We start from the raw sequence: 19,565 nt of genomic DNA, 5'->3' as shown, positions 1-19,565 counted from the left end.
ATGATAAAAGCTTGAGAAGAATGGGTTATAGGAAAATTTTGACACTGTTACAATTGTTTAAGTGTAACCATAAGTGACATAAATACTTCTGCAAATATGCAAGCAGTCCTTGTAATTACCAACCCTGACGTGTAGACTGAACGCATGAAATGGCTTGTCTTACATTCAGGTAATGAAAGTGTAGAAAAGTTTCTGCCCCAGAAGGTCTAAGTATAATTCACATGAATGAAAAGTGCTGAAATGGTCAATTTTATGAATGCCATCTATCTTAAACAAAGCGTTGAAGTGGCATAACTTTTTTTTTTTACAGTAATCAGTAGTTAAAGGATCTCACACTTTACTTCAGAGTATCTGTAGTTAGTTACTTCTGAAGCGGAATGTTTTGAAACACTTGTAAATATTGGCCTGTCTCTAGCAATAATGGTAGTGATTGGTTCAACCATAGGGAATTGTATCACCAAACAATAATGATTGCTAAGAAATTCTTTTGTGTACAAGTATATAGTGTATGTAATGGTTAATGGCATGAGCTCTGAAGTTACTCTGCTTGGGTCCATACTTCATCTTTGTTGCTTTGCAGCTAAACCTCTGTTTTCTCATCTATGGAATGAAGAAACTTACTTGATAAGGTTGTTATGCATATTAAATGAGATAATGTATATGAGATGCATTAGTGTAGTTCCTAGAAGATAGTAAGCTATCACTACTACTATTATTCTAAGCACTTCCCAACTGTGGGGCATTTTCCTGTCTAACTGATGTGTGAAATTAAGACCACATATAAGATCTCAAAAAGCAAGCTCTTGATCATTAAAATAGAATGGCATTTGCAGTTTATAAACTGCATACATATGATTAAATAAGCTATGTATAGTCTTATCCTAAGGAGAGGAAAACATGGCCTTATGGGGAGAAGAGATAAACTAAACTAGGATAATTTCTAGGCCTGTGCTTTGACTACTAGCAACTTTATCTGTGAAAGCTGTCTGGTTTATATTGCATGTTCTCTAACATGTCATAACAATGTTAGCAATCACATAAAAGGAAAAGCTGTATGCTATGGTTTCTTGTTTTCAACTTGTGCAGTGGGGAAGCACCCTTCCATGACTGCAGCAGATGGGCTCAGCTAATAAAAAATCAGGGAAAGGAGCAGTGATGCTGTTGTTTCGAGGATGTTGAAGTACTGTGGATCATAATATAGGCATCGTTGCTGCACCCCAGAAAAATGGGTGCATATGTCATAAGTCATCTGAACAGGAAAATTGATGATATTTTAGATTTTACTCTTTGTTTTTCTAAAAAAAAAAAAAAAAAGTCCTATTTAATGAAACAGATTCCAAACAAACCACACCTGAACATCGTATTCCTTACCTTATGGCTATGCTTCAAATTGTTTCCTAACTTCCTTTCAGAAAAATGATTAATAATAATAATAAATTCAGGAAAAACAAACATCAAAGTACTGTCTCTAGTCCCCCCAAAAGTGCCCTGCATAAGAAGTCCCAATGTGTATATTTACTTTCCTGTACGATTCATGAAAACATGGTTGTGCTTCATTATCAAGGTTGACTCTCGTAGATTTCAAATGAGAATATGAAATATATGAAAATGTTTCCTTAGAGTAGAATGAATTGGCCAGCCTAGAAGTTCTTTCTTTAATGAGACAGTAACATAAGAAAATGTTTTTTGCCATGTACGCAGATTTGGAAACCTTCTCTGCACAGCTGTGTTATAAAATTGGGTATGTTTCCTTGACCTCAGTGATTTTTTTTGCCAATAGAATTCTATATGAAGAAAAGACATTTTTATTACTATGACTTATCCTATCAAATCTGAAGTATAAGTTTCACCCATCAGCTAATAACTGTTGTTCTCCAAAAGCAAAAGAGGAAAACCAGTCTCATCAACTAAGTATTCATTGTGATAAACAATCTTTAGTCTTATATTTTTGAGAGGCAATGATGCATTCAGAGTACATATTAGAACTTCCTTATTGTTTCAGGACATTCCCATGATTTCAGAGTGCACTTTAGTTCTCAATTTGTTATTGATATAGATCAACCAAATGTAACCCCTTAGTTGCTCATGTATTTTTAGTGTTTCCCTTGCATGCAGTTTTGTTTAACATGGGTCACAGTAATGGATCATTTATACAAAGTAATGGATTGCTTCCTTTTGCTGCCAGCTGATTTGATCAGTCTGAAGTTCCTTATGTGCTGTGGGTTACATAACTAGTATGGAATCTGTATGGTACATGTATTAGTATGAGAGTAACTGTATTAACCATTTATGTTATCTAAATCTTTGAGGACATTTTAATAAACTCAGTGAAGTCTTATTTTGAAACGAATAAACTTGAAACTAAATTGAGCAGTGAGTTACCACAAAGGACTAAATTATCAAAGTTCTTGGAAAACGGGTCATTTTCATTAGTTGATTGTTCTGGTTGACTGGATTGGGAGGGGTGGGGGGGCGGTCAAAAACATTTATTTCTACCTTTCCCATTTAAAATATTTTTAATGTGTTTTAGCATATTTTTCTGCTTTCATAAACAGAGTACAACAGAACATAATTTATTTTTATATAGTTTTATTTTCCTAATGAAGAATTTGTAGCATCTGAAAGTCTTAGTTCTGAATATTGTCTCTTATCATCTGAAGTGCTGTTATACATGCAGAAGGTTTAAGGCATTGGGATTAAATGTACTGACCTCACACTATTCTCTGGAATTATGTTTTTTAACCAAATCCCCGGTGGTAGTTCGTTTGGTTACTTACTGATATGGTTAGAAGTTGCCTGGAGGAGAAAATAAGATTGAGAATTGATTAAATTTCTATCAGTAGAGATTACGTTATTGAGTGACATCTAATTTTCCAAGTATCACTCATAGGACACAGTTGAGCAACATGAAAATAAGCAAAATTACTTTTGTACTTTCAGAATAAAAAGACCAAAGAACATATAACCCCAAAGGCTTAGAATGTTTCATTTGAAGCTTGCTGACTCCCTTTTACTCACAATCCCAACCAGCTAGTTTAGAAGAAACAGGGTTTGGACATCCACATGTCAGCACATGCAAATCTACCTAATGTTTCATTGTAGCATCGTATTCCATTGTATGGATACATGGTAATTTATGTAACCACTCCTAATTATGGACAGTCATCTCTAGTTTTGCTATTCTAGATAATTCTGTTTTCTAATTTTCCCAACTGCATTTATTGAACACCTCTTTCTATTTCTCCAGTGATACGTTATCATGAATTTAATTCCCGTATGTATTATTCAGGTTTGTAGTTTCTAGACTTTTTTTGTTCCCTTGAGCTCCATGATCCTTTTCTGATACCATACAGCTTTAGCTACTGTAGCTTCATATGTGTAATATTTAGAAGAGCTAATCTCCCCTCTTTTTGTTCTTTTTCAGAATTCTTAGGTTATTAGCGCATTTTATTTTCTAAATTAACACTATAATTGGTTACATTTCAAAATAGGGGTCATCTTCTGGTATTTTAATTGGGATTGAATGAATTGAATTGATAAATTAATTTAGTGGGAGAATATCTCTTTTGCAATAGAAAAATAAAGGAATGTCCCTTTGGGTTTTAAAGTTTTAAGTAAGTGTTACACGTTACTTTCTACATTTGTATTTAGCTATTATTTTTACACATGAAGCTATAAATCATGGTAAGCCGTAAGTACTGGTACTGTTGTTTTCCAATATTTATAACTCACTTTTTTCTCTTATCTATTTCATTGGTTTAATACTTCTGGGACAGTATTCACAATACAACCAGCGTAATCTTAGCAAAATGGAAGTCAGACACAGTCACTCCTGTTACCAAACCCTTTCAAAGTCTTCCCAGCTACTCACACTAAAACCAGAAGTCTTATTAGACCCTACATCCTCTGTTCCCCTGTTGCTCCTGGGATCATAACTTGAGCACACACTCCACTCTGACAATACTGTTCTGTTTTTACACCAAATTAGGTTCTATCTTATGGCCTCTGCACTTGCTCTGCCCTCTCCTAGGAAAACTCTTTTTCCAAGTATTATCCAGCCTCCTCCCTAACTGCCTTTGTGTAAGTGTCATCTTTCATCAAAGCCTTTCCTAAACACCTTATTTAAAACTATGCCACTACTTCCAGCAATTCCTAGTCTTCCTTTATTATTTTATTTCTTCCCTTCCCCACCACAGGACTTGAGACTTACTAACATTATACATCTTTGGCTCAAGTATTATTTTATTACTTATTATTATTTATTACTTAAATTGTCATGTAATTTTTTAATTATTAATGATTTATTGTGACTTACTATCATACATGTTTTATTTATTTTTATATAATTTACTCAATTTATTGAGTCTTTACCGTCAATTATATTTTTATCATTTACATCTTTCTCAAGCAAAAGATGGTAAGAAAGAAGAAAAAAATGGGGTGAGGGGATACAAAAAAGAAAAAGCACAAAATAAGATTTTAGATTTACATTTTAGATTCAGCTCTAAAATATTAGCAATTATTTAAATAAAAATGTATGTGGTCATATTAGTTAAAACACAAAGATTGTCAGATTAGATAAAAAACCCAATTCTATCTTCTAAATATAAGGTTATATAGAAAGGTAGGAAGTAAAAGAATGGGAAAAGTTATATCGTGCAAATTCTAACCAAAAGAAACCTGATGTAGCTATGTTGATATTAAACAAAATAAGCCCTGAGGGAAAAACATTACTAGAAATGATGAGAGTTCCTTCATAGTTATAAAAGGTTTACTCTATCAGGTACTCTTGGTCAATATCAGGAATGAAAGAGGTAATATCATCACTGCTGGTCCAGAGATTGTCGTATAATAGCAGGATATGATGAATAACTTTATGCCAATACATTCGGAAGTTTAAATGAAATGAACAAGTCCCTAGAAAAAAATAACATCAAAGCAGATTTAAGATGAAATAGAAAGCCTGAATAGTCCTAAGCCATTAAAGAAATTGAACCAATCAATAGTCCAGACATTCTAAAAATAAAACTCCAGGCTTCACTGGTGAGTTCTATCAAATATTTAGAGAATAAATCCTTCTATTATTTTACAAAATCCTCTAAATAATGGAAAAGGAGACCATACCCTCCAACTCAAGTTTTCTCAAACTAGCAAAACTTTTATATCCAAACCTAGAAAAAAAATAAATAAGGAAAGAATGTTACTGGCCAGGCTTACTCATCAACATGCAAAAGTCCTACAAAATATTAGGAAACCAAATATAGTCACATATAAAAAGGATGTATCATCTCAATAGGTACAGAAAAGGTATTTGATAAAATTCAGCAGCCATTTGTGATTTTTAAAAGCAATTAGCAAACTAGGAATTGAGGAAATTTTTTAATCTGAAAAAGTATATCTCTAGAAAACCTTCAGTGTACATCATGCCTTATGATGATTATATTGAAAATTTTTCCTTTGAGTTGAGGAGCAAGAATTATTTTTATTCTGCATTATATTAATGTTTTGGCTAACTCAATAAGGTAAGAAAAAGAAATAAAAGATACAAGGATTTGAAAGGAAGAAATACTATTTGTGGATATGAGGAATCCAAAAGAATCTACAGACAAGTTATTAGAACTAATAAGGTACTTTAGTAAGTTTGCTGGACACAAAATCAACAGGCAAATATCATTTATGTCATATACAAGCAACAATTTAGAAAATGAAAATTTTTAAATATTCTATTTACAAAAGCATAAGAAATAATTACCTGATTATCTGACAAAAATACATGATGACTACATATAAAACGTATAACACATTTTTAGAGACTAAAGATAGCTGTGTTCATGGATGGGAAAACTCAATATTGTAAAGCTATTATTTCTCAAATAAATTTATAAATTTAGTACAATCTCAATCAGAATCTCAACAAGATGTTTGTGGAACTTGACTAGCCAATTCCAAAATGTTTATAGAAATGCAGAGAGCCAAAAATACTCAAGACGTTCTTGAAGAACAAGAAGATGGGGTTTAATTTACTCTACCAAATACCAAAATATATTATAAAGCTTTAGTCAATAAGACACTGTGCTCTTGGAGCAGAGTTAGAAAAGTGGGCCAGTAGAGCAGATTAGTGAGCCCTGAAAAGGACCCATTCACACAGGATTTACAACAAAAGGTCACTGCAGAAAAGCAAGGGAAGGGCAGACTTTGCACTGAACAGTGTTGGGACAATTGGGTTTCCATATGGAAAAAAAAATTAAATTAGACCCATATTTCACACCACACATAAAAATGCATTTCAGGTAGATTATGAGCCTCAATGTGAAAGACTTAGAAATATTACTGAAGAATATTGCCTGTCAAGGGCCCGCAGTGACTGTGAACTGTGGCCGACCTGGCTTCCTTACTGTACTGCGTTCCTAGAGCTCCAGGTGGGACTGAAGCTCAGCTGAAACTGAGAATGAAACTGAGAAGTCAGTTCCTTCAACGTTGTCTTTGCTGCCACCACAGCTGCTAACAAGAAACCTGCTCTCGGCCTCGCCTCGAGGGAACACTTCCTGGGGGAAGGTAGCCCTTCAGCTGGGAGGCCTCCGCGGGACAGTGAGAAAGCCTTCCTCTCTCAGTACCAAAGAGTGCTTCGTATGAATTCACCCCTGTCTGAAATCGCTGAAGTCCGGTAGAGCATTGGTAGCACTTAAGGTAATAAAAGACCTCACAATATTAGAGGTACCCCCAAAATAGGGGAAGAACTCTGAATTTGTGGGTATAAAATCAGTGGTTAATTGTAGCACCACTCCTGTTGCTGAAAGATTTTTCATCGTTTCTGCCTCCCAGACTCTGAAAGCATGCTGCTTGGTATCCAAGTGAAATGCCAGCTCCCTGAGTTAAACTGCTAACATTAAACAATGTGATAAAAATTTACTTGCCGTGTGAGCTCCAGACACCCACTAAAATGATTGTACTTTCAAAAACAGAAGGGGAGTGTCTAATAATTAATGGCATGTTAAGAGTTCCTTTTGATCCACATCTTTAAGTGGTTGGTATTGTTAGACTTCTTAATTGTTGCCACTCTGAAGGGCATATTGCCCATCTCTGAGACAGCAGTCAACTTGAACTTAGCCATTGGGAGCAGTCCTGAAAAATATCTTTGGACAGAAAGGCAGAGATGGAGCAGTGGCTCACCCACTGTGTATTGAATGCAAGAATGGAGAGACCTGTTCCAGAGCCCTGGAGACACTGGAAAACTGCAACTGAAGATAACTATAGTTACGATGCTTGTGCTATGTACTCTGATTACCCTGTGTCCTCCACAACTACTCCTAAATCAGGAATGTTGTATGTATCCCTGTGTTATGCTAGAAGGGGAAGAAGAAAACTATCCAATATCAGAAAAGTCCTGGATTCCAGAGCTGATCTCATTGCTTCTGTATCCATGTTTAAGTGCACTGAGTCAGAATTGCCATTGAAAGTGGCATCCAGGGAGAATGATTCCTTTAAGTGACTTTTCTTGTCTGGTTAGACTTCATAGAGATCACTTAGCCTTTACATGAGTCTTTGTGAAGTTGAACAACACAGGTTTGAACTGCATGGGTTCACTTACACACAGATAATAATATATTCAGCCCTCCATATCCCTGGGTTTCCCATCTGTGATTTCAACCAACCATGGATCGAAAATACTGTTTTCGATCCATGGTTGCGAATCGTTGGATGCGGGGAGCCAACTGTATGCACTGTTCTATACCATTTTATGTAACGGACTTGAGCATCTATGGATTTTGGTATCCATGGAGATCCTGGAACCAATCCCCTGCGTATACCAAGGGATGACTGAGTTTTTGGAGAATCAAAAGTTACACACAGATTTTTGACTGGGTCAGGGTGAGCACCTCAAAGCCCCATGTTGCTCAAGGGTCAACTGGATATGACCTTTGTGTAAACCCATTATGGTACAGGCAGCCAGCTCTGATTGGAGGATTCTGGATCGTCCCTGACATTCTGGAGCCGACAGTGATCTCATCACAAGTACCCAGAATGCCTCATAAGGCTTTTAGTAAGCACAGTCCATCCAGCATCTCTGCTTTGTACTTGAGAAGATGCCGAGGTGGCAGCAACTCCTGTATTCTGGCTGAAACCCTGCATTCATTCGAGAAGCACATTATGAGCATTTTGCAATCTGTTGTTGCCAATCCAGCATTTAAAAAAAAATAGCTGAAAAGGCTGTGGCTCCCTGCTCCCAAAGAATGTCTTTTATTCACCATCAAGGCCATAGAGGTGTTTGGGGAACAGTTCATTCTTCCTTATGTAACAGAGGAGGATATCTAGTAGAGGTCAAATTATTGTAACCAAAAAAGAAACAACTGAAATATCTCAGTTACTGTTGAGAGCAAAGGAAAAGTCTACAGGAAATGGCTGAGCACTTAGTTGACAGATTTGACCAAGGAGAAACAAGGCTATGCCATGGCTAGATAGAAAAGAGTCCTCAGAGACAGAGACAGAGACATGAAGGCAGAATTACGGGTGCTACCTGATCAACTTTAACATTTGAGCAATGCCATCAAACAGGTTGCTATTGATAAAGGACTGTATGAGATGACAAAGGGACTGAGTCCACAAAGTCCCACCTTTACTCTCTGGCCCTCATGGGGAAAGTGCTCATCCAGGAGGAATGTAAATACATGAGGGGAATGGCAAATCACTGACACCCAGAGTCACAGAACAGACTCACACTGAAGTTCAATACAACCAAAGGCTTAAAACCCACATTGTAGAACAGATAAGAGGTAGAGCATTATCTAATTTCTAAAGCAGCATCTTGAATGAAAAAATATCTTCATGATTTGAGGTTGGAGAAGAATTTCTTGAACCAGGCACAAAGAACAATAACTATAAAAGAAAAAAACTGTTAAATTCAACTGCATCAAACTTAAGACCTTATCCCCATTATGAAAAAGAGAAAGAATTATAAGAGTTGAAGAGGCAAACCAAGGACTACCGCAAGATAAAGGACTGGTATCTCAAATAAATCAATAAGGAAAAAAGGCAGGTTGCCTAACAGAAAAATGTGCAAGAAACTTCAATAAGTACTTCAGAGGATATGGAAAATATCCAATAAACATATAAAAGCTATTCAACTTCATTAGTCATCAGAGAAACACAAATTAAAGCCACAGTGAAACACCACTATACGCCAGGTTAGTCTAAATGAATTTGCCAGCACCAAATGTCATGAGGATACGTAACAATGTGAACTCTCACGTCTGTTGGCATGGGGGTAAGTTGGTACAAGTACTTTGGAAAACTATTTGGAATTATCTACTAAAGCTGAACATATGGATACCATATGACTCAGTAGTTCTTCTTCGAGGTGATATAGTCAACAGAAATACATGCATACATACACCAGGAGACATGTAAAAAATGTTCATAGCATCATATTTTTCATTTCTCTGGATTAAAAACAACCCATATATCTATCAGTCAAGTAAATAAGTTGGGGTATGTTCATACAATAGAAAACTGTGTAGCAAAGACAATAAGCTATTGCTATATATATCACCATGGAAGAATCTTATAAACAAGGTTGAGTGAAGAAAGTAAAACGAAAACACCCTGCATGATTACATTTATATAAAGTTCATTAACAGACAGAAATTAACTGTAGTATTAAGGGATATGTATTAGTCTGCTTGAACTGCCATAAAATACCATAGACTCGTGCCTTACAAACTCACATTTATTTTCTCACAGTTCTGGAGGCTGGAAGTCCAAGGTCAACATGCCAGCATAGTCAGTTTCTGGTGAGGCTTCTTTCTGGCTTTTCGATGGCCACCTTCTCCCTGTGCATTCACCAACCCGGGAAAGAGAGAGCAGGCTCTCTGTAGTCTCTGCTTATAAGGACACCAATCTATGGGCCCCACCCTTGTGACCTCATTTAAACTTAGTTGCTGTCTCTATATACAGTCATGTTGGGTGTTAGGGCTTCAACATATGAATGAATTTGGCAGAGACACAATTCAGTCTATAGCAGGATGAAAAGTATTAATGTAAAGCAAAACAAAGAAGTGATTATAATATTAAGGGATGATAAGTATGATATAAAGCAAAGTAAGGAAGTCAGGATAGAGCTTAAGATGTGAGCAGAGGAAGGAGTTGTGATTGGAAGATGCCAGGCTGGCAATGTTTTGTTTCTTGACCCACATAGCTACTCATTTTATAAATTAATTGTTAAATATCACATTTGTATTGTGTACACTTTTCTGTATGTATGTTGTACTTAATTTAAAAGATTTTTAAAAAAACAGGGTACTGGACTTGATGGGGGATCACTTCACAAGTTATATGGATGCCTGGCCATTGCTATACCTATAACTAATATAAAATAGTATTGAATGCCAACTATAATTAAATATATATATGTACATATATATATAAAGAAAAAAAGAAAAACATTGTGTTCATTCTCATTTCCTGTTTTCGACAATCTGTTATTAACATTGATGATCTGTTCCATGTTTGTTACTCTATTATTGATAGGAATTGTTCTTAACTATTTAGACTTTTGTTCCCCCATAGAAATTTTCATATATTATTAGGTTGGTGCAAAAGTAATTGTACTTTAAAAGATTAAAAATAATTGCAAAAACCATGATTACTTTTGCACCAACCTAATATTTTTTAAAATATTAATATGATAAATAATGGTAAATTTAAAATATTTTAGTGATGTTCTTTTTTTCTTCTGGAGTACTATTAAAATACATTTCCTGATACTTTGATGAATTGAATTGAAATGATATTTTTGTCCTTAAACATTTTCCCACATAAGTAGAGATTTTCACCTTCACTTGTCCCTGGCCTGCATTTTATTAAGGTTAATTTGGTGGTTAGAAATATATTTGGCCCTGTGAAAGATTATCTTGGGCTGGTAAGATTAAGGATAGAGGAGCTTTTCAAGAGTGAACTATCTCCAATTATAATCAATAAAAGAAATGCTGACTAGAACTAGAGTATTTGTGTAGCTCTACTTTATTCTGTATCATTAGTGAATCAAGTTGTTATAATTACTAAACTGGTACATTGATTTCTACTTTCATCAATCCTTCAAAGGGATTATGAATTGCTCTCACAATCAAGAAATTATCTAGGAATCTGATTTCCTCCTCACCTTGAAAATTAACCCCAACAATTCAAGGGCCATCCTTATAGCCTCCCCAGGTTGGTTGTGGGAGGTAGTGGGTGGTGGTTCTCAGCCTGCACAGATCTTTAGTCATATTCCGAAACCCAGTCATTTGTCAGTACTATATAGAAGAAACAAGAAAGCAGTAGGTTATCCCTTAGAAAACTTCTCATCACAATATGCTTTTTCTTGTAGATAATTCGCTCCTTTCTGCTGTTTCCAACAATCGAGCGAATGTCCGAGTCACCCAATGGCAGGATCGCCACTCCGTTACTGTGCTGGCTGCGGTACATTCTCTATGTTTCCAGCTACTTACTGCTTAAACCATGTCCAGAGAAAATCAAGTCCTGGTTGCTCAGCGTGGTCCTTCAGAAGATGAACGTGCAGAGTGACTTTCCACTCCTGAATCTGTTGGAACCGTTCTGCCTTGGTAAGCACATTACAAAATATATGGGTTTATTCTTGTATCAGAAAGTGTTCAGAGGATAATCTCAGATAGTGGATTAATATCAAGCAAAGAATTATTTGTTGAGGTTTTTTCTTCCAAAAGTTTACAACTAAAAATAAAATGAGACTAGAGTGAGGGGAATTCTGTATGACAGAATTTCAAGCTTTAATTTTAAAATTATCCTGCTGATTCTCCACTCCAACTGCAGAACAGTGAGAAAGAATTCTTTGTACATAGTACATATGGAGTCCTTAGAGGAATCCAGTGTGTGTCTTGTTAGTCCAGTGTGAAAACTTTGCAAAAACCAGCCCAAGGAAACCAGACCCCATATTCCCGTAGAGCATGCTGTTTTTTTCCTCCTTAAATGTTTTCAGAGGGGGTAAATTATAAAAGTAATAAATAATAGTCATGGTGATCTAACACTTGGTGCTCTGCTGATTCTATTTTCTGAATGTGCCAGGGAGTGTTTTTGCTACTTTACTTTTTTTTAACATTGTTTTTAAATGTAGTCTATCTTTTTAGTTAATTCTAATTTATACTGCATTTATAAATGATTTACATAGTAAAATCCTACTTTCTTAAGCTATAAGATGGAGATTATAATATCCCACCCTTTAAAAGATTATTCTAGGATTAAATATGATAATATACACAAATTGTCTAGCTAGTATTTTATTTATAATTACTCTTCAATGAATAACAACAGTTGCAGCAGCAGCTGTTTTAAGATTTCACCTGTATTTCTCAGAAATAATGAGGTTTAGTTATTGTTACTGTCCCCACTTTACAGGTGAAGATACTGAAGTACAGAAATTTATGTCTCTGTACACACCGTGTTTCCCCAAAAATAAGACCTAGCCAGACAGTCAGCTCTAATGTGTCTTTTGGAGCAAAAATTAGTATAAGATCCGGTCTTATTTGACTATAATATAAGACTGGGTCTTTAATATAATATAATATAATATAATATAATATAATATAATATAATATAATATAATATAATATAATATAATACCCGGTCTTATATTAATTTTTGTTCCAGAAGACGCATTAGAGCTGATTGTCCGGCTAGGTCTTATTTTCGGGGAAACAGGTTATGTGCAAAATCGACCCTGAAAACCAAACCGAACACTCAGCCATATTGTTTCATCTCTGTTCCAAGCAACCAATTGCAGACAAACTTGGGGAGCATAGCCCTCCTATTTCTGACATCCCTTCCTTCTCTGATTTTCTCTTCTCTTCCTTCTAGATCGACCTTCTGAGCTCAGCCAAGTAACACATACTTCAGTGGTCCCTGTTTTCCCATTACCCATTCAGCCTGTATAACAGTGGTTAAAGGAAAAGCAGGCAAGAGTTACTTGTCTTCTTTCTTCTTAGGGTTCTTGGTTCAGTCCCCTAGTAGTGACCCTAGGATGATCCTTCACCACGCATCTCAGTCGTAGCCTCTTCCCACCTGCCTCCTGCGTCACCCTGGCCTCCTCTTGCAGTGACTACCACAGAAGCTGCCTTTGCCCAGGCTTCCCTGGCATCCCTTAAGTGATGCCTATTGCCTTGCTTCCTACAAACAGAAGAAGGTCCCAGCTGAGAGAGAACGGTACCTATATGACACTGGCCCTGGCAGGTGATTCATGGACTCCTCCCTAGTGTATATCCCATGAGTGGTGAGGGTAATCAGTAGTCAAACCAGCCACTTGAACTGGTGGCATGATTTTCAGGTTTATACAAAGAGAGGGGTTGTCAAGGACAAGGGAGAACAGGTCCAAGATTCTCAGTGGTCACATCTGTGCCATCCAGACATTCCCACTGCAGACCTGCTTCTCTGTGGCTTGACTGTCATCCAGACAATGACCTTTCACATGCCAGCTTGACTTTCAGGAGGCCTTGCGATGTTTGCACATTATGTAACGTCTGTACTTCAGTAGAAATCTTACGGAAACAAATGGAGGAAGTTTGCCAGTCCAAGTAGTGGATAATAAATCCTGCCCTATCTAGATTGAAACTGATTTTCTGTATCCTTTAGTTTATACACATATTTTGTTGTTGTTGTAGTAAGGCCTGAAAAATTCAAGGAACAAAAATATTCAAGTATCTCAAGTGCTGTTGCCCTTTTGGCAAAGATGGCATGCCCCTTCCTGCAGGCTGAGATTCTGTGCACTGGCCTCTTCACCAGACTGAGGAGTGAAACATCGTTTCTCATCCAGCATTCAAAGAAGAGTAGCCCTCATTCGATCAGCGTCCTTTACAAGCTTTACCACAGTGTTCATCCACTCAATTTATATAACTAGATGGTTTTAAATGTTCTTTTTAAAGAAAATACATGGATTTTTTTTCTTTAATTCTGGAATGTTTGCTACTACATATTTTCTTTAGAATAGATGTTCTTCTATTTAATGAGAAATAGACTTTTCACTGAGACAGCTAAATTGGATTTTCTGATCAAAGCCAAAAGCAAATATATTTCAGCTTAGCAGTATCACAGGTCAAGATAATTAACTTTAAAAAATATTCTAGGGTCTTTTGGTTAGTTAGGCCAAATTGATGTTTTAATTCCTTTCAGTTACCTAACTAGAAAAACATAGTGCAGAGACAAAGGGCATTCCTGGTAGGTTACGTTACTTTGTTGCATACATTCTTGTAAAAGAAACTTTCATTATCTTTCCTTTCCATAATCAATATGGAAATAACTTTTTAAAACATGTACAGTCATATGAAAGGAACTTAACTATTCAGTGAGTTGACACATAAGCTTCACTAAAGAATCACTAATTTCTGCTCAGAATATGTTATGTTTAACTCAATCCCAGAATAATTTTTTGAGTAAGACAAAACCAGACTCCCACGTTACCTATTCTCTGATTTATGTGTGTAGTTTAGGAAAATCTATTTATAAAAGCCAACTGCAATTTTGATGATTCGTGGAAGTTTAGCCTAAAATTCAGCAATGAAGGAAATGGTTTTCTTGTTTGTTTGTTTGCGTGTGTGGTCAATATTAATATTTAGGACAAAAGGTGATTAGATATGGCACTAGAATATCATCTCTTTTAGAATTAAATGACTTGATTAAGGTTTTACTATTTTTTTAAAGAAAATTACATATGTATTAAAATTATCCACCGCTCTAAAAAATTGTATTTAAAAAAAAAAATCATACATCTAGAGTTGTGTTTTTCACTTTGGTGAACTCATTGTCACATATATAAGATACTCTGTTTGCAGGCTAAGTGGATGGTTATAATAACCAAATTATTGGCTTATGGAGAAACACATAATATATGTACATTACATGAATAATAAACATTTCTCTAAGTTCTGCAGAAATTTTAGAGTGGGAGAATTACTTTTTTAGGTCTGGTTTTCACATTGTTAAAAGCCACATTTGGCAACATTAGGAAAAGGTGGGAAATAATCTGGAAAAAAAATAAGAACTGACAAAGAACTCCCCCCATGTAAGAAGACTTCATCTGGGTGGGCTTCTGAGCATGCCTAGTCCTGCTTCACCTTCTGGCAAACTCCCTTGGTGTGTGCTTCTCCGATTGCCCAGCCTCACTGTGCTGGAGCAGCTCTGTCTGCATAGAGCTCTGCTGGAGTGCGGGATACTCGTGTCTCCATGACTATTCAGTTTCACAGTCAGTCCTCAACCCCAAGAATTTTGCTACCATGCAGCCCTGCTTCGCTTGCACCTCCCTAACTCCCCTACATTCAGCCACGTCTTGCCAGCCTTGTGACCAGTCAGAAGACATGCTAGGAGGGGCTGTCCCTGGAAAGGCTCTTTGTCAGTCAGCTCCTACCTCTGCCCCCTCTCAGGGAAGTCCTAGTATGTGTATATACGGCATGATGCCACCATCATCCCCCACTCAGGCACCAGAATCTGATAGCTTAAGGACGGCATCAACCCCTGTGCTATTATCAAAAGCACCAGAAAGTTCAAAGACCCCATCTTTACTTGCTTTAATCAGTTAGGATTGAGTTTGGCTGGAGATAACAAAACTATTGTTACAGTGGCCTAAACAGATGGGGCTCTCTTCTCCTCCTGCACCAGGAAATCTACAGGGAGACAGTCTAGGGGTAAATAGTGTCGTCGTGGTGCCATCAGGGATGTGGGCTCTTTAGATTTCCACTCTTTGGTCCTTTGCTCACAGATCTTTATCTTCATGCTCATCTTCTCGTGATCACATGGTGACCTCTGCCCCTCTAAGCCTCATGTCTGACATTTAGAACGAAGGGAAAGCGGGGGAAAGCAGAGGACTTATTCTTGACGAGGCTTTGTCTTATTTAGAAAGAGGACTCCTCCCCCAGGAACTTCTTCCTATAGCTTAGTAGCCAGCACTGTGCAACGTCCCTAGCTGTAAGGGATATGGAGACATCCTATGCCCTGACTGTCCCATGTCTCTCGAAGAGAAAATAAGGGTTTGAGGGGGTAGGTACCTAGTATCTAATACATCCCCACTCCATCACAGCCCTGGAACTCATCTTCATGGACTTAACCCCAGCATACCCCACCCACCAAATACCTAGCCAGTTAACTCCATCCGTACTAGTTAGCCAGTAACCTAGCCACTTAACTCCATCTTTTCCCCACCATAACTAAAATCCCCCACAGCCACATCCCTCCAGAGCACCTCTGGGCTTCATAAGCCCTGGCAAGACCACCTCAGAGCAGGGTGTGCAGTGTATTTATGGCAGGCCCTTCAGAGCATGTCGAGATGCACCCACCACAGGAGAGCCTATCTCAGTTCCCATGATGAGTATTGGTTCCCCTTTTATTTTAAAGAGAATTTAAAATAAAACTTTTTGCTATTTCACATCTATTTGTGCGCTTACTAATGGCTACTCTCCCCGGCCACCCTCCCATCATGGAGGTGAATATACCAAACCCTTTTTCTAATCGAAGAAATCTTGTAATGAGCATTTTTAAGAGATTGATTTTTCTTTGTAAACATCACAGTATATGCTTGGGACGTATAGAAACTGTCAGACATTTTAAAGAAAATCAAAGTCGCTAGAAGTAATGCGTGGTCAGAATAACAATCGCATTTTAACACTGCAGTGTACACACCCACCTCTGGTAGAGTTCCTACCTTTAAAATTCACTTAAGTAAACTATGCCCATCTCCAGTAATCCCTTTTGCTTTGGCACCAACAGCAATATGTCCCCAATGTAATGGCAAAGCCAAACGCATCGGAGCATCCTACCAGGGAATCTACAGACCACCAACACAGCAGAAACTTGGCTTTCCACCCCCAAGTTCTACTTCGGAAAGCTATTCCTACATCTCCCTAAAATCTCCTCTTTTATCATTAATTGTGGTTTTCACTTCTCACTGCTTTTTCTCTTTCTGCTGTCACCAGTGTGTTATGTGGCCTAGTTTAGGGCTAGTCGCATCAGGAACTCTTAGATGCTCCCTCTTGCTGGCAATGATTTGTCTCAGTCTTATTCTAGTCCCTGCCAGCGGGGCTTACCAATGTCAGTGTGCGTGCATCAGCCTCCAGTTCTGGGGTCCATGGCGATGGCAGCCCCTGCTCATTTCACAGACAGCCATAGCCTTTTTCTCCAGACCCCTCACCCCCAAAACACACCAGCTCATCTCCCTCCTCCCTCAGTCCCTTCCCACTTGTTTCATTTAACAATCTTTACTGACACCTGCCATGAACGAAGCACTCACATGAGCACTGGAGATGATGCTAGATGAAATACAGCTCCTGCCCTTATGTTGCTTCCAGCAAAGTAAGGGAGCCAAATGTGGAGACTTGTAATCGATGACGTGAAAGGCTATCATGAAAACAGATGGAGGGCACGAGTGGTACGAACAAAGGAGAGATCAGTTTTACCTAAATAAGTAAGGGAAAGTAAACAAAATTGAACTTATAGATGAGTTGGGATTTTTTCGGACGGACAAAATGACATCAAGATAGGCAGTGGAGCTGAGCAAAAGACAGCCTTCTGTTGTAGCTTCTGTGTACTTGAGGAGTCCAGTGATACCCTTTGACGTGTGACGTGACTCTCCTACTGCTCTCTGACTTTAGCCCTCACTCAGCCATTTTAAACCGTCAGCCACTCTACCATGAGTTGAAGTCCTGTAGCAGATTGCAGACAATGGTAGTAAATAAAATAGACTATTAGACTCCTCAGTGAATCTTTTCTTAGCACCTGTATTTAAACTTGCAATGAAGCAAAAGTAAACAACATTCTTCTAAATCATTCTCTTTCCTTCATGTTTTTGTTTCCATTACTCCTGCTACTACATATTTCCTTCCCTGTGGTGCTTGAAACTCTGAATTCTGCTGGGTTTCCAGGAACGCTACTGACAGTCGTTGCCAAAAGAAATGTGTTTTTCCCTTAGGAAATTACACTTCTATTTGGTATTATTATTTCTGACCACTGTGTTGTGTTATGAGCATTTCTGAGGAATGAAAAAAATGGCTTCCTTGAGGCAATTACTGGAAAGGCAACCTGGTATTCTACTTTCCTTTTTTTAAACAACAACAAAAAAAGTACACTTACATGAGAAATTATCAGGCAAAAAAAGAGTAGGAATAAAGATACATTTCCTGATGAAAAATTTACTTTTAGAAATGTGATTCCTTACAAGTTATTTTAATTTTTTAACTTTTTCCAATTAAACAACGACACTACGGAAAAGTGCTTAAAACATAAATGTTTTAAAGTAAACTCCCACTGAACTCCCACCCAGCTCAAGAATCCCCATTGCTTGGATCTCGGAAGCCTCCTTATACCTGTGCATGTCAAAAACCCCACTTCTGAGCTCATTGGGATTGTTGGCAGAATCCAGTTCGTGTGGCTTTGTACCCGAGGTCCCAGTTTTCTTGCTGGCTATCAACTCAGGTCCCTGTCAGCTCCTAGAGGTTACTCTCAGGTCCTTTCCACGTAAGTGCTGTGTTCAAACCAGCAGTGGTACATTTCATCCTTTTAGTGCTGTGATTCGGACTTCCTCTTCTGCCACCAGCCAGAGAAAACTCAGATTCTGAAGGGCTCGTGTGATTAGATTAGGGCCACCGGGATCATCTGCTTTGAAGTCATTTCCACTGTGTGATAGAACCTCGTCATGGACCTAGTATGTCATCACATTCACAGAGTCCACCCACACTCAAAAGGGAGGGGATTATAGAAAGGCAAGGAATATTGGTGTCATCTTAGAATTCTGCCTACCACAGACCCCCTGTTTTCCACTGCTCTGAAATGCTACCTTTGTCAAAAATCAAACAGCCATAGATAGATAGATAGACAGACAGACAGACAGACAGATAGTAGTCATTTCTTGAAGAGTTTATGTAGAATCAATATTATTTCTTCCTTAAATGTTTGGTACAGTAGACTGATGAAGTCACCTTGATAGTGCTGTCATACATTTCACTTCTTTGGTATGTTGTTACTGTTTTTGCTTTAAGTAATCAATTTTCTTATAACGAAATATAAATAACAGAGAAAATATATTTTAAATTTACCCACATTGTTCCTATTTATGATGCCTTATATTTCTTTGTGTAGACTCAATTTCTAGCTGGTATCATATTTTTGCTTGAAGTAGTTCCCCTAACATTTCTTGTAGTACAGTTCCACCTAGAGCTAATTCTTTCAGCTCTTGTATGTCTAAAAAAAAAATTTGTCTTAATTTTTGAAAGCTGTCTTCACTGGCTATAGAATTCTAGGTTGACAGTTACTTTTTTCCTTTCATTACTTTGGAGGTATTACTCCACTGTCTTCTAGTTATATTATTTCAAGAAGAAATCTATCATTTTTAATCTTGGTTCCTCTGTATGTATCTTTTTTCTCTGCCTGCTTTTAAGATTTTTGTCTTTACCGCGAATTTTAAGCAATTTGATTATTGTATGCCTTGGTATAATTTTCTTCATGTTTCTTGTGCTCTGGTGCTTTTTAAGCTTCTTGGATCTGTAGGTTATGGTTTTTAGGAATTTTGGAAGTTTTTCAGC

The 19,565-nt window shown here is 37.3% G+C and overlaps 1 protein-coding gene and 2 pseudogenes across 5 annotated transcripts in view; all 3 read left to right on the top strand.

Moving 5' to 3' along the window:
* LDAH (lipid droplet associated hydrolase) overlaps window positions 1-19,565 on the top strand; it is an 88,113-nt gene that overhangs the window by 48,698 nt on the left and 19,850 nt on the right. For 4 of the 5 annotated variants that reach the window (XM_074331739.1, XM_074331738.1, XM_019756685.2 and 1 more), the window contains one exon: window positions 11,363-11,597. In XM_074331739.1, the coding sequence (XP_074187840.1) occupies window positions 11,363-11,597 (235 nt within the window). Of the gene's footprint in view, window positions 1-11,362; window positions 11,598-12,864; window positions 14,759-19,565 lie in introns of those variants that run through there. The other variant, XM_074331740.1, reaches the window with a different exon arrangement.
* On the top strand, window positions 3,682-7,707 carry LOC141571748 (nuclear pore complex protein Nup88-like; annotated as a pseudogene).
* LOC141571747 (nuclear pore complex protein Nup88 pseudogene) lies at window positions 7,681-8,670 on the top strand (annotated as a pseudogene).

This window comes from Rhinolophus sinicus, linkage group LG05 (genome assembly GCF_036562045.2).
Source record: "Rhinolophus sinicus isolate RSC01 linkage group LG05, ASM3656204v1, whole genome shotgun sequence".
NCBI lineage: Eukaryota > Metazoa > Chordata > Mammalia > Chiroptera > Rhinolophidae > Rhinolophus > Rhinolophus sinicus.
The sequence above is the reverse complement of the archived record's forward strand: the minus strand, read 5'-3'. Positions and strand labels throughout refer to the sequence as shown.